Genomic DNA, 14,435 nt, shown 5'->3' with positions numbered 1-14,435 from the left:
AAAACGCCAACAAATGCATGCAGAGCCGAACTAGGCAGATACCCACTGATAATAAACATCCAAAAACGAGCACTAAACTTCCTAAATCACCTCAAATCTAGCTCCCCAGACACCCTTCATTTCAAAGCCTTTCAGACCCAAGAGCTAAACCCAGAAAAGAGTCCCCTGAGTCAGCTGCTACTGAAACTAAGTACTCAGCCGGACCCTGACCAGCCCCAGACCAACACAGCCGTCCAAACACCAATCCGAGTGAACCAAATCATTAAAAAATGCAAAGAAACCTACCTGGAACATTGGAACAAAATAACCGAAAGCCAAAGCAGATTAGAATGTTACCGGGCCCTAAAAAGAGAATATAAACTGGCAGACTACCTCACGACCATCAGAGACACAAAACAGAGACAGACCCTCACCAGGTACAGACTAAGCGACCACCAACTGGAAATTGAAAAAGGCAGATACAAGAAATCCTGGCAGCCTAGAGAGAATAGAATATGCGATCAATGTCTGGCTGGCGAGGTTGAAACAGAAATGCATTTCCTCCTAAAATGCGAAAAATTCAACACATCAAGAAACATATTATTCAACAAGCTAAGCCAAACAACCCCAGATTTCAAGGAATTGGATGATCTGTCAAAATTGAGATTAGTCCTAGGAGAAGGAGACAGACCATACCTTGGGGCTAAATATGTAACAACATGTCACAACCTGAGGACTGTTTAAAAGTAAGACTGTTTAAAATTAATATTGAACATACCAAATGAAGTAGAAAGACTGTTTAAAATTAATATTGTTTAAAAGTAATATTGTATATACCCAACAAATGTCAAATCGATTGACACCTACAGAATGTTGGAAAACTGTACCTTTTTGCTATGTAAGCTTTGGCAATATGGTTCTCTGTAAACTTTCATGCCAATAAAGCATTTGAACTGAACTGAACTGATTGTGGGCCAGAAGTGGAGGTCAGACCGGCAATCGCGAGGGAGTGGGAACAGGCTCAGGTTTGTGGGTTTAGAGTGGGGAAGGAGTTGGACTGGCAATCGTGGGTTTGGGAGTGGGGGGCGGGGGCACCGGGAGAAATCGTGAGTTTGTGGGGGTGGGGGGGGGGAGGGGGCACCGGGAGAGATCGCGAGTTTGGGTGGTGGGGGGGGGGGGTGGTGGTCGGCCAATCGCAGCCCAAGATTTGCTTGAGGGGCTGGGGAGGGGGCAGTGTTCCTTTTAGGCTGCGCAGCCGGCTCATTGACTTTTAAATAGGAAAAACCGTGCATGTGCTGTATTTTGAATGGGTCGCGCAACCCATTAAAGGGACCGCGCACCTCCCAAAAAATGAAAGGGAACATTGGCGGGGCGGGGGGAGCACTCCTGATCCTCCTGGCCCAAAAGCAGTGCTATAAAAAGCACTTGCCTAAAACATAAAAAGCACTTACCTGCAGCAGGCACATATGTGGCGGGTTGGGGGTCGGGTTACCCATTTCCCCCTCACCCCCCCCCCCCCCCATCTCTCTCGCCCATCATGGGGTATTAAAATTTCCCCCGATGTGTCGCCAGAGCAGTAAGTATATCTATTTAGGGGTGCAGTCTGCAATTCGGCCCATTTGTACAAATACTGGGTATTTGAGCAATGTCTTCTGCGAGAGCCTAAACTCGAGCTATCTCTACATTTTAGTAACTTATTTTGCGGGACATACTTCCATCTTCGTTCCTTGGATTCAAAGAGACTTCAAAATAAACTGAGCTTGTAGTTCAGAAGCTAACAGAAACCATAATGAGGGCAGAGGGCAATCCTGTCCTGTTTCCTTCTCCAGCAGACTAAGCTCTGAAAGCAATATGAAACACATTCAAAATAAAAACCTAGTGAGTGACCTTGGCAAGCATTGCAACTCAAGTTGCCAGTATACAGATGTTTTAGTATTCTGAATGAATTAGTGAGAGTTTATAAGTATAGGCAGTTGGGAGCTTGAAAGGATAATTGTAAATGACTTTGGGCAGTTTTTTTTTGCCAGGGATGGATGCAGGAGGATGCGGGTGATGAGCGATACAGGGAAGTGGTCAGAGATGGCCTTGTCAATGATGGAGAGGTTGAGGGGGTGGCCATGGATATGGGTGGGAGAGTTTATTTCTAGGGTGAAGTTCAGGGAGGACAGGAGGGTGGTGAATTCAGAGGGCAAGGGGAGCTGAGGTAGAGAATGAAATAATTGAGGATGAGGAGTGCTCAGTGCAGTGGCTGAGGGAGGATATCTCGGTGAGAAACTCAGGGTGGAGTTGTGGACGGCAGACGAGGAAGATTTTAAAGGAGGCGAGAGGAATGGATCAAGGTGTTTGGGACAAAGTAGATCAAGGTGTTTGGGACAAAGTAGATAGAAACAGATTGTTTCCAGTAATGGAGGTGTCTCGAACAAGAAGACATAGATATAAAATTATATGCAAGAGATTTAGGATAGAGCGCAGGGGATTTTTTTTTTTGAGGATTGAGAGGTTGTGTAATTCTTTACCAAAGTGTGTGATTGAAGCAAGGACCTTTTCAACATTTAAGATTCGGTTAGATAGGTGCTTGAAGGAAAGGGGAATAAAGGGGTACAGGGTGGGTACATGGGATTAGAACTACTGCTTGCGCAGAGGGACCATAGCAACACAAACCAGGAGGGCCAAATTGCCTGTTTCTGTGTTTTAATTCCTATGTACAGTAATTCTACAAAAAGAAGAGTTATTAAATAGAAGTGGCTTACCTAACTCTGAAATATTAATTGACCTGTGCTGTCTGCCAATGATGTCAGTTCATAGTGGATCAACTTGATCTGACGGGAGGGTTTAGATGTGCAACGAAATGTACCTTATTGATGTAACCTTGCACCTAATGTCAGAGTGGAACTGATCAAAAGTCTTGCATACGGCACAAGGCTTTTCATAAGTACTTTTGTTCAGTAGCAGGAATGATGTCCTGAAGTCCTTCGGGAAGGAGACCTAATTTTGTCCACTTTTGTTTTGTTCTACAGAGTAGAGTATAGGTAGACTATCCTTTATCCGAAAACCTTGGGACCAGCCGTGTTTCGGTTTTCGGAAAATTTCGGATTTCAGAAGGTATTACGGGGCAGCACCCCGTAAGCCACCACTTTCGGTTTTCAGAGGTTTTCTGTTTTCGGAAGTGCGGATAAAGGCTGGTACACTATCCCTTATCCGAAAGGGTGGGGGTCGGCGGGGGGTCGGGGGTTGCGGGGGGGGGGGGGGAGAAAAGAATATCGGACGGGCTGCTGTATTGTTGGGTTCACTCTCCCGGTATACCTCCTTCACACTGCCCGGCTCGGCCTGCAATCTCCTACCCAGGAGGGAACTCAGTGACCCTCTGCCCTGCTCAGCGTAAGTCGTGCGCCACTCTGGTCATGTCGTGCGCACGACTTACGCTGAACGAAAAAAAATTCGGTTTTTAGAGGGTTTCGGTTTTCGGAAGTTCGGATAAAGGATAGTCTACCTGTACTGTGAAGTGGTGCAATGGCACAACATTGGGTCTGATGCTGGGCGTTGGTGCAAGAGTATTTGATTATTGCGCTGGACCAGCTGTGTAGCATGACTTTTTTTAATGGAAATGGTGCCACAGAAATCACAGTAGCCGTTAAGTGTGAGTTGCCATGGTTACAGCTGATGCTGACTACTGCTACCTGCCAGTAAATAGCTGTGGTATTTGTTTCAATTGCTGGTGACTTGAGAAAATAGCTGTGGTCAAGTTGCTTGTAGAGCTCATATCCTAGATAATGGCCTAGAACTGTTGCGCAGCCTCCAAGTCTCCATGCCTCTGCCTCCAATATGGTGGGCAGGAAGTGTGCCACCTGCATAATTGGTTAAGGCTAAAAAATGGCCGTGTAGTGCCCAACCTGAAATGGGCATTTAGGCCCTTTTGCATGCAAAGAAGGGGCCTAACACATGTTTGGGGCCCTCTCTGCAAGATTGGTTTGCCCTGAGGCAGCCAGCACCTGCTGTACTCAGGAAAACCAGGTCTACATCACAGAATCATACAGCACAGAGGGAGACCATGCAGCCCATCATGCCTGTGCCGGCCCTTTGAAAGAGCAATCCAATTAGACCCACTCCTCTATCCTTTCACTGTGGCCGTGCAAGTTTTTTCCTTGCAAGTATTTATCCAATTCCCTTTTGAATGTTACGATTGAATCTTCTTCCACCACCCTTTCAGGCAGTGTTTTCCAGATCATAACTACTCACTACATTAAAAAAGCGAACTGTGCCCCTTTGCACACCACAAAAATGGGCGTGCCCGAATGTCTAGGCCACTATCAGCTGAACGCATAGTGCCGTTTGAGTAAGAAGGAAGCTCGATAGGGCGCACAGCCATCTGGGCGCCACACAGGTACCTTCAAGATAGCAAAAGGTGCCTTGTTTGGTGATGTGTGTCACCCTCCTGCTATTGACTGGATTACGGCATCTCATGACCAGGGCTTACTGGCAACGCGCATTTCTTGGGAGGGAGTTTTTATTTTGTCAAACAGGAAAGCACCAGTCTCTCGTCAATCTGCCTGTCCAAACCTAGAGATCTCTGCGCTCCTCCAATTCTGGCCTCTCGCGGAAACCTGACTTCCATCGCCTCACCATTGGCGGCTGTGCCTTCAGCTGCCTAGGCCCTAAGCTCTGGAATTCCTTCCCTAAACCCCTCTGCCTCTCCATCTGCCTTGTTGTAAGTTGCTCCTTAAAACCTACCTCTTTAGGCAAAGCTTTTGATATTTAGAAAGAAACTAGATTCATAAAAGTTGCACCAACTGTTTTGAAAAGATATATTGGTCTTGGGGAGGGTGCAGCGCATATTCACCAGAATGATACCGGGTCTAAAAGGGTTAAAGTAGGAGGACAGTTTGCATATTCTAGGCTTGTATTCCCATGAGTATAGAAGATTATGGGATGATCTAACTGAGGTGTTGTAAGATGATTGAAGGATTTGATAGGGTAGATAGAAAGTATTTCCTCTGGCGGGCGAGTCCAAAACAAAGGGGCATAACCTTAAAATTAGAGTCGGGCTGTTCAGGGGTGATGTCAGGAAGCACTTCTTCACACACACGGTCGTGGAAATCTGGAACTCTCCCCCCCAAAATGATGTTGAGGCTCAGTCAATTGAAAATTTCAAAATTGAGATTGATTAACTTTTGTTGGGTAAGGGTGTTAAGGGATATGGAACCTAGGTGGGTAAGTTGAGTTAAGGTACAGATTAGCCACGATCTAATTGAATGTCAGAACAGCCTCTAGGGACTGCATGGGCTACTTTTGTTCCCAAATGTAAATTATAAGCCAAAGCCTGTGGTTGTTAAATATGAACAGCAATTATTTTTATTTGTGCTTAGGAAGCACATCTGCCAATGCACTTTATTATGGTTATGTTTATGTAATGTATTACAAGCCAAATGTATGTTGAATGTTTAAATGTCTTAATCTAAATGTACACTCTCAGGAGCCGCAAGCCTACATTTCGTTGTACTGCACTTGTGCACTAACAATGACAATAAAAGTTGATTTGATTTTGATTTGGGAAGCACGTGTCTGATCTTTGTTTTACCGTTCCTTCTCCAGGTACTCATTGCACATTTTTATAGAAGTTTCTTTGTGTTACTGCATTATGACAACAGCGAAAGTCTCAAACATTCACAGGTACGGAACCCAGTATGTAATGTGTTCTGAAGAAAAGGCATCAATTTGAAAATACGGCCTACGTTTCAAGTAAATCTGATAACTGTTTTAAAACAAATTATACTTACATTATATTTAATTATTTGTTTGAAAGATTCTATTTCCCCACCCCCACCTCACTTCCGGACCGTAAACCTCCTACAGTCAAGAGAATGAGTGGCTGCCTTTAGGCCTCTGTCATTGCCTCTTTTGCTGAGCTCTAGGCGGGACCAAACGGATAAACTTTTAAAAATAATTAATATTTTTCCTCGTCCCTAATGGACGATGCAGTGGTCTCTGCTCAGCACCTCCATTCTACACTGAGGCCAAGATTGGGAACTCTGAAGTCTACCGCCTTAGAGTTGCACAATTTGCTGCTCTAACATAAAATGTTTGTCACCACAATATAACAGTGTTTGGCACTGTTTTATTAATTTATTGGGGCTTGAACGGCAGCTTTGGAGGTACAAATTGAATAATGTATGCGGTGCTATCTTAACTTTGCCTGTATTTGAATTGGTGGCAATATCTAACTGAAGGCAGTTAATGCAGTCGAATCAGCTTACCAAATTATCTAAACTTGATTTGCTTTTTGCTTATAGTAAATTTAAAATGTGAAATAATTTTGATGTGATACATATTCTGTTTCATTTTCCTTGTTTGCTAACCTTAATGTTGCAGTTACTCCATTTGAAGCCTCTAAACTACATACAAATACATCTGAGGTTCAATGTTTTATGTTCAACACCTTGATATTTATTTTTTAAAAAGCACAATTTTTTTTTAATAACCACTGTTTTGGCCCATTTTAATTTGCTCTACCCAGGTACAAATTTGTGTAAATGTCACTGGATCCTTGTCTGTTTTTAGTGGTTTTATTGCACATGGTTGGTTTTTTTTGTTTTGCAATATACATGGTTTCCAGTGTGGGGTATGATTTTATATTACAAGTGAATTCTTTTTTCAAATTAAGAAACCAAGTTGAAGGGTCGTGTCCTGTAGTGCTGGCACCAACAGCATTGAAAAGAGTAGCAGAGAAGATGGGCTAAATCTGGAAGAAAGCATTAATGGACACTGAGTTTGTCTTTTAAAACCCATAAAATTGTAGGTGGGAGATGAGTTGTTTAATTTTGAGGTTTTGTAAAGAATAGGTAGATAGATTCTGGATAAGCAAGGGGGTGAAAGGTTATTGGGGGTAGGTGGGAATGTGGAGTAATCAGATTAGCCATGATCTTATTGAATGGCGGAGCAGGCTCGAGTGGCCTACTCCTGCTCCTAATTTGTATGTTCGTATGTAATAGCTTGGAGTAGGAGACTGTGCGATGGGTCCTTGTTTCAAAAACCGTATCAACGTAAAAAGAGCACGTGAAATAGCATGTTTGTTAGAGGAACAAGGGAGGAAAGTTCAGAAGATCACTGACCATAGTATCAAATAAAATGAAGACAAGAAAGGCTGCGGGAGCATTGTTGGAGGCTAGTGGCGAGATGGATTGCCTGTTGGGCTTGTTCTTGTAGCCTGTCTAGATGTGCGACGTATTCGAAGAGCCTCCCTCTGAGAGCTCAGCGAGTTGATTCAGTGAGTAGCTGAAAAATACAGAATATCAAAGTTCCAGGTTCAATCCCTGCTCTGTGCTGAGTTAACTGATGTTGCTTAAGATGGTGATACGGCTGGCCTTAACGCCTTTTGGGTTACAGAGGGGAAAATTGACCACGCGTCCTCCTCCTCCTCCTCATTGCTATCCAGTGCCCACTACTGGATGTACATGTTTGTGTGTGGATGTTGGGGAGCACGAGATTGGGCTCGGCGGCCAATTCACAGCAATGAAGATCCTGCCAACGTTCACTGTCAAGGCTCGTGTGAATAATGAGCTTGTGGGTGAGGTGCTGGAGGGTACCAAGTGTCTATGGAACCATGTTGCAGCAGGGAGTTAACACCTGCAGGAGAGGAGGGAAGGGAGGAAATTTAAAAGCCTTCTCGGATGCTGGAACAACATTCTAGTCTTGGACGGATGGGGCTGAATAGAATAGAGTTGTCGAAGGGGAAAGAAATGTTTGGTGTGCAAGAGGAAACCAAGGATTTAGCAATGGATGAAGTGGGAGAGCTGCACTCGCAGGAAGTAATGAGGCCAAGACCACCAACAGATAAAGATAAGGGGCTCTCGCTGTTGGTTAGACGTGTGAAAAATGAGAAGAAACTGATTTTAGAAGAATTGAAATAAACTAGATTTTCATTGCTCCATTGGAGGTCATGGAGGAGGAGATCAAGAAGGAGTGATTCAGATATTACACTGCAGGACATAAGAACATAAGAAGTAGGAGCAGGAGTAGGCCATACGGCCCCTCGGGCCTGCTCCGCCATTCAATAGGATCATGGCTGATCCGAATCTAGACTCACGTCCACTTCCCTGCCCTCTCCCCGTAACCCCTAATTCCCTTATCTGCTAGGAAACTGTCTATCTCCATTTTAAATTTATTTAATGTTGCAGCTTCCACAGCTCTCTGGGGTAGCAAATTCCATAGATTTACTACCCTCTGAGTGAAGAAGTTTCTCCTCATCTCAGTTTTGAAAAGGCAGCCCCTTATTCTTAGATTATGCCCCCTAGTTCTAGTCTCACCCATCAGTGGAAACATCCTCCCCGCATCCACCCGATCAAGCCCCCTCACAATCTTATATGTTTCGATAAGATCGCCTCTCATTCTTCTGAACGCCAATGAGTAGAGTCCCAACCTACTCAACCTTTCCTCATACGTCAACCCCCTCATCTCCGGAATCAACCGAGTGAACCTTCTCTGAACCGCCTCGAGAGCAAGTATATCTTTCCTTAAATATGGAAACCAAAACTGCACGCAGTATTCCAGGCGTGGCCTCACCAATACCCTGTATAACTGCAGCAAGACTTCCCTGTTCTTATACTCCATCCCCCTTGCAATAAAAGCCAAGATTCCATTGGCCTTCCTGATCACCTGCTCCACCTGCATACTAACTTTTTGTGTTTCATGCACCAGGACCCCCAGATCCCTTTGTACTGTAGCACTTTGCAGTTTCTCTCCATTTAGATAATAACTTGCTCTTTGATTTTTTTCTGCCAAAGTGCATAACCTCACACTTTCCAACATTATATTGCATCTGCCAAATCTCTGCCCACTCACTTAGCCTGTCTATGTCCTTTTGCAGGTTTTTTATGGCCTCCTCACTCATTGCTTTCCCTCCCATCTTTGTATCGTCTGCAAACTTGGATATGTTGCACTCGGTCCCTTCCTCCGAATCGTTAATATAGATTGTAAAGAGTTGGGGTCCCAGCACTGACCCCTGCGGAACACCACTAGTTACTGATTGCCAGCCATAGAATGAACCATTTATCCCAACTCTTTGTTTTCTGTTAGATAGCCAATCTTCCACCCATGCCAGTATATTACCCCCAATCCCGTGATTTCTTATCTTGATCAGTAATCTTTTGTGTGGAACCTTGTCAAATGCCTTTTGGAAGTCCAAATACACTACATCCACTGGTTCCCCTTTATCCACCCTGTATGTTACGCCCTCAAAGAATTTGAGCAAATTTGTCAAACATGACTTCCCCTTCATAAAACCATGCTGACTCTGTCCTATTAAATTATGTTTATCCAAATGCTCTGTTACTGTTTCCTTAATAATGGACTCCAACATTTTGCCAACCACAGATGTTAGGCTAACTGGTCTATAGTTTCCAGCTTTTTGTCTACTTCCCTTCTTAAATAAAGGTGTTACATTAGCAGTTTTCCAATCTGCCGGGACCTTTCCTGAGTCCAGGGAGTTCTGGAAAATAATCACCAATGCATCCACAATCTCTACCGCCACTTCTCTCAAGACCCTAGGATGTAGGCCATCAGGTCCGGGGGATTTATCCGCCTTAAGTCCCATTATTTTACTGAGTACCATCTCCTTAGTGATTTTAATCGTCTTTAGCTCCTCTTCCCCCCCCCCCCCACCCCCCATTGCCCCCTGTTTGTCCAGTGTTGGGATATTTTTAGTGTCCTCTACTGTAAAGACTGATACAAAATATTTGTTCATCGTCTTTGCCATCTCCATGTTCCCCACCACTAGTTTCCCGGTCCCATCCTCTAAGGGACCAACGTTCACTTTAGCCACCCTTTTTCTTTTTATATAGCTGTAGAAACTCTTGCTATCTGTTTTTATATTTTTTGCTGGTTTACTTCATAATCTATCTTCCCTTTCTTAATTAATCTTTTAGTTATTGTTTGCTGGCTTTTAAATGCTTCCCAATCTTCTATCCTCCCACTAGATTTGGCTACTTTATATGCCTTTGTTTTCAGTCGGATACTATCCTTTATTACTTTACTAAGCCACGGATGGCTGTCTTTTTTCTTTTACTCCCCTTTTTCCTCAGTGGAATATATTTTCCTTGAAAGATGTGAAATATCTCCTTGAATGTAGACCACTGCTCTTGTACCGTCTTACACTTTAATTTGTTTTCCCAGTCCACTTTAGTCAATTCTACTCTCATACCTTCATAGTCTCCTTTATTTAAGCTCAGTATGCTGGTTTGAGATCCAACTCTCTCACCCTCAAACTGAATTTGGAATTCAACCATATTATGGTCACTCATTCCAAGGGGATCCTTTACTAGGACATTTTTTATTAATCCTGTTTCATTACACAGGACCAGATCTAAGATTGCCTGCCCCCTGGTTGGTTCAGTTACATACTGCTCAAGGAACCCGTCCCTAATACACTCTATGAACTCTTCCTCAAGGCTGCCATGCCCAATTTGATTAGTCCAGTCAATATGAAAGTTAAAATCCCCCATGATTATAGCTGTTCCCTTATTACAAGCCCCAACTATTTCCTGATTTATACTCCGACCAACAGAGTTGCCACTGTTAGGAGGCCTATAGACTACGCCCACTAGTGACTTTTTCCTCTTCTTATTCCTTATCTCCACCCAAACTATTTCACTATCCTGATCCTTTGACCCAATATCATTTCTGACTATTGCAGTGATTCCATCCTTGATTAACATAGCAACCCCACCTCCCTTTCCTTCCTGTCTGTCCTTCCTAATTGTCAAATACCCTTGTATGTTTAGTTCCCAGTCATAATTATCTTGCAGCCATGTTTCCGTAATGGCCACCAGATCATACCCATGTGTAGTTATTTGTACCGTCAACTCGTCAATTTTGTTACGAATGCTGCGTGCATTCAGATAAAGAACTTTCAAATATGTTTTCTGACCATTTATTCCTGCTTTTACCCCTTTTACTACTTTACCTTTATCATTATACATTCTGTCCCTTCCTGACACGCTCTGGTTTTTAATTCCCCCACTGCTACCTTGCTCTATTGCCTTCTCCGCTGTCATTTTTATTTTTCGCTCTCTTCAAACCTCCCCCCCACTAATTAGTTTAAAGCCCTCTCTACAGCCCTAGTTATTCGATTCGCCAGGACTCTAGTCCCAGCACTGGCCAAGTGAAGTCCGTCCCAATGCAACAGCTCTCTCCCGTCCCAGTACTGATGCCAGTGTCCCAGGAAGCAAAACCCATTTCTCCCACACCAGGCTTTGAGCCACGTATTTAACTCTCTAATTTTATTTACCCTAGCCAAATTTGCACATGGCTCAGGTAGTAATCCAGAGATTATTACCCTTGTGGTTCTGCTTTTTAATTTGACCCCTAGCTGCTCAAACTCCCTCAGCAGAACCTCCTTCCTTGTCCTATCTATGTCGTTGGTACCAACATGGACCACGACAACTGGATCCTCCCCCTCCCACACCAAGTTTCTCTCCAGCCCAGAGGAGATGTCCTTAACCCTGCCACCGGGCAGGCAACACAGCCTTCGGGACTCTCGCTCTCAGCTGGAAAGAACTCTATCTATCCCCCTAACGATACTATCCCCTACCACTACAACATTTCTTTTATCTCCCCCCCACTTGAATGGCCCCCCGCTCCACGGTGCTGTGGCCGGGTTGCTCATCCTCCCCGCAGTCCCCGTTCCCATCCTCACAGGGAGTAAGAGCCTCAAACCTGTTGGAGAAGAGCAAGGGCTGCGGCTCCTCCAACACTACCTCCTGGATCCCCGTACCTGCCTCACTTCTAGTCACACCATCCTGACCCTGGCCACGGACTACATCTGAATTAATTAATCTAATTGGTGTGACTACCTCCTGATACACAGAGTCCAGGTAACTCTCCCCCTCCCTGATGTGTCTCAGTGTTTGAAGCTCGGACTCCAGCTCTTCAACACAGAGCCGGAATTCCTCGAGCAGCCAACACTTACTGCAAATGTGATCACCGTGAGCATCAATGGTGTCTACCAGCTCCCACATATTGCAGCAGCAACACATCACCTGTTCTCCCATTCTATGTAATTAATTAAATTAATTAATATTATTCTTAAATACCCTCTGCCCCGATTCTAGAAACCACAGAGTTTAAGCTTCAAAAGAGAGAAATACTCACCAACCAATCACTTACCCGCTTTCTGGTGACGTCACACTTGGATTACTTTTTACCCCTCTCCTTCCCTCTGAGGTCCGAGACTGGAGACTGGTACGCCTTACCTGGGTCTCTGAAGCTTTTTCAAGCTTCCCGCTCGCGCCTCCCGCCGACACCCGCGGTCTGAGGCCTTACCTGGGTCTCTGAAGCTTTTTCAAGCTTCCCGTTCGCGCCTCCCGCCGACACCCGCGGTCTGAGGCCTTTACCTGGGTCTCTGAAGCTTTTTCAAGCTTCCCGCTCGCGCCTCCCCAGGAGAACTGGGGATGTGCACTCTTCAGGGACTTGATGAAATTTGGGTGGAATGATAAGCAAAGGAGTTGACGGGTTTAGATGGGGAGATTATGACGAAGGAACAGAATTGGAAAGAAGACGGAGCTCGAGGAAGCCTGAGTTAATGGGAAAAGTCAGAGCTTTCGTCTCAATTACAGCATAATGATTGGAGAGGCCAGTCAGTCCATAGCTTTGGTGAGAAGCCATTTGGTGGTAACTTGTGCAGTACTGCATGGTGCCCAAGGCTGTGACAGATAATTCACTAAAATGTTCAAGAGCTAAGTTCCAGAAGTGTGTAGCATACATGGGTGATCAAATCGCAATTGGAACAGCTATACTGATACCCAGAGTGGGCAATAAATAACTTTGGAAAACATGGGTTTAAGGCTATAGGGTGGTCGTTTGAATGGGAAGAGAGATCAGCTTGTTTGAGGAGAGTGTGAGAATTAGCAAATATATGTAAGAGGAAAGATAGACACTAGGAGTAATAAAAACTGATGAATGGTAAAAGACAAGGTATTATAGCCATGTTACAAGTGAGTAGTGAAGTCACGAGTTCTGTTGATCAGCTTCACAAATGTTTGCCATTGGTCACTTTTGGCAACAATGACAAAGGTTCTGCACCTGACTGCAGCTGGTTATCTTGTGTGTTATTAATAGTTCAAGTTTGAGTATTAAAGAACTTACTGATAAATGAAAATGTTGTGTTGAATTCTCTTAGTTGCTTCTGAGTGCAGGACTTTAATTCGACTTTAATATCTGTGTGTCTTTGTCTAATTGTGGATCTGTTCGCCTTTTGTGGATTAGCAGGAGATTGGCTAAAGGATTAAATTTTGTTTTTTTTGCAAGTTTTCTTTACAAGGAAATGAGAGGATAGAATTGCATTCTTGTGGAATAACACGGTGCCCTGTTTTCAGTCCTAATGTCAGTGCTTTTTCAAAAGTCAGTCTTGAGATATGGGCGTCGCCACAAGGCCGACATTTATTGCCCATCCCTAGTTGCCCTTGAGAAGGTGGTGGTGAGCCGGTGCCTTGAACCGCTGCAGTCTGTGTGGTGAAGGTACTCCCACAGTGCTGTTAGGGAGGGAGGTCCAGGATTTTGACCGAATGACAATGAAAGTACAGCCTTAACAGACCCCCTCCTCTTAATTCAGTAATTCTTTTGCTTGAAAAATAATTCAAATTATTTAGTAGTTAAAGTTGAGCAATTTTAAAGAAACAATATTGCAAAGCACTGCCAGCACACTTTAAAATGCCATAAAACAGAGCAACTATTGAAATGCATAAGATCAAAATTTGAGCACTGTACAAGCTGTGCAACGCAAAGTTCAGTCAATTTGCAAAATATTCCACACCTGCTTGCTTCTCGCCAACAGCATATTAGGCCAAAAAGTATCAAGTACAACAGAGAAAAGTGCTACTTGGGACATTTGGTTTCGTATCAGCCACTTCCTCAGCAATTGCACAGAATTGGATGCCCTTGGTTCCTTTACCCCTGTGTGCTTTCTGGATCTACTCACTTGAGCCCGTTCCTCACATCCTCATTCCCACTGCTGCAACATTCGCCAGCACAGCATCAACAGTTTACGCCTTGGTCAGTAATCTGGTCTTCTTTATTGACGCCGACATTGGATTAAAACCTTGTGTCCTCTTGCGCTCAGAGGTTTGCTGTTTCAGAGCCTGTATGGGATCCTTGACTGTGTCAGATGCAGCTGCTTCCCCTGCTGATTGGGTGAACATACAGTGATGAAAGCAGTTGGCAACAGATCGTGCTTTTAAACAACAGGTACTTCAGCGAGTGCCACAGTTCTCAACCATCTGGGCAATCTTTCTCCCTTGCAGCGCCATACTTCAGTCAGAGTATGTGAATGTAGATGGTCCTGTGATATGGTCAGTAACCAGAGAACACAGAGTTAAGATAATTGGCAAAGAACCAGTGGAGGAGATGAGAACTGTTTTTACGCAGCGAGTATTTATGATCTGGAATGCACTGCCTGAAAGGGTGGTGGA

The 14,435-nt window shown here is 44.3% G+C and overlaps 1 protein-coding gene across 1 annotated transcript in view; it reads left to right on the top strand.

Moving 5' to 3' along the window:
• The window catches only part of mboat1 (membrane bound O-acyltransferase domain containing 1), a 185,626-nt gene that overhangs the window by 47,075 nt on the left and 124,116 nt on the right, over positions 1-14,435 (top strand). The window contains exon 3 of the mRNA XM_085988926.1: positions 5,569-5,646. Coding sequence (XP_085845052.1) covers positions 5,569-5,646 — 78 coding nt within the window. The remainder of the gene's footprint in view (positions 1-5,568; positions 5,647-14,435) is intronic.

Source organism: Somniosus microcephalus, chromosome 5 (assembly GCF_052327205.1).
Source record: "Somniosus microcephalus isolate GS21.2 chromosome 5, FLI_Smic_1.0, whole genome shotgun sequence".
NCBI classification, from domain to species: domain Eukaryota; kingdom Metazoa; phylum Chordata; class Chondrichthyes; order Squaliformes; family Somniosidae; genus Somniosus; species Somniosus microcephalus.
Note: the sequence above shows the minus strand (reverse complement) of the source record. Positions and strands in the feature narration are given on the sequence as shown.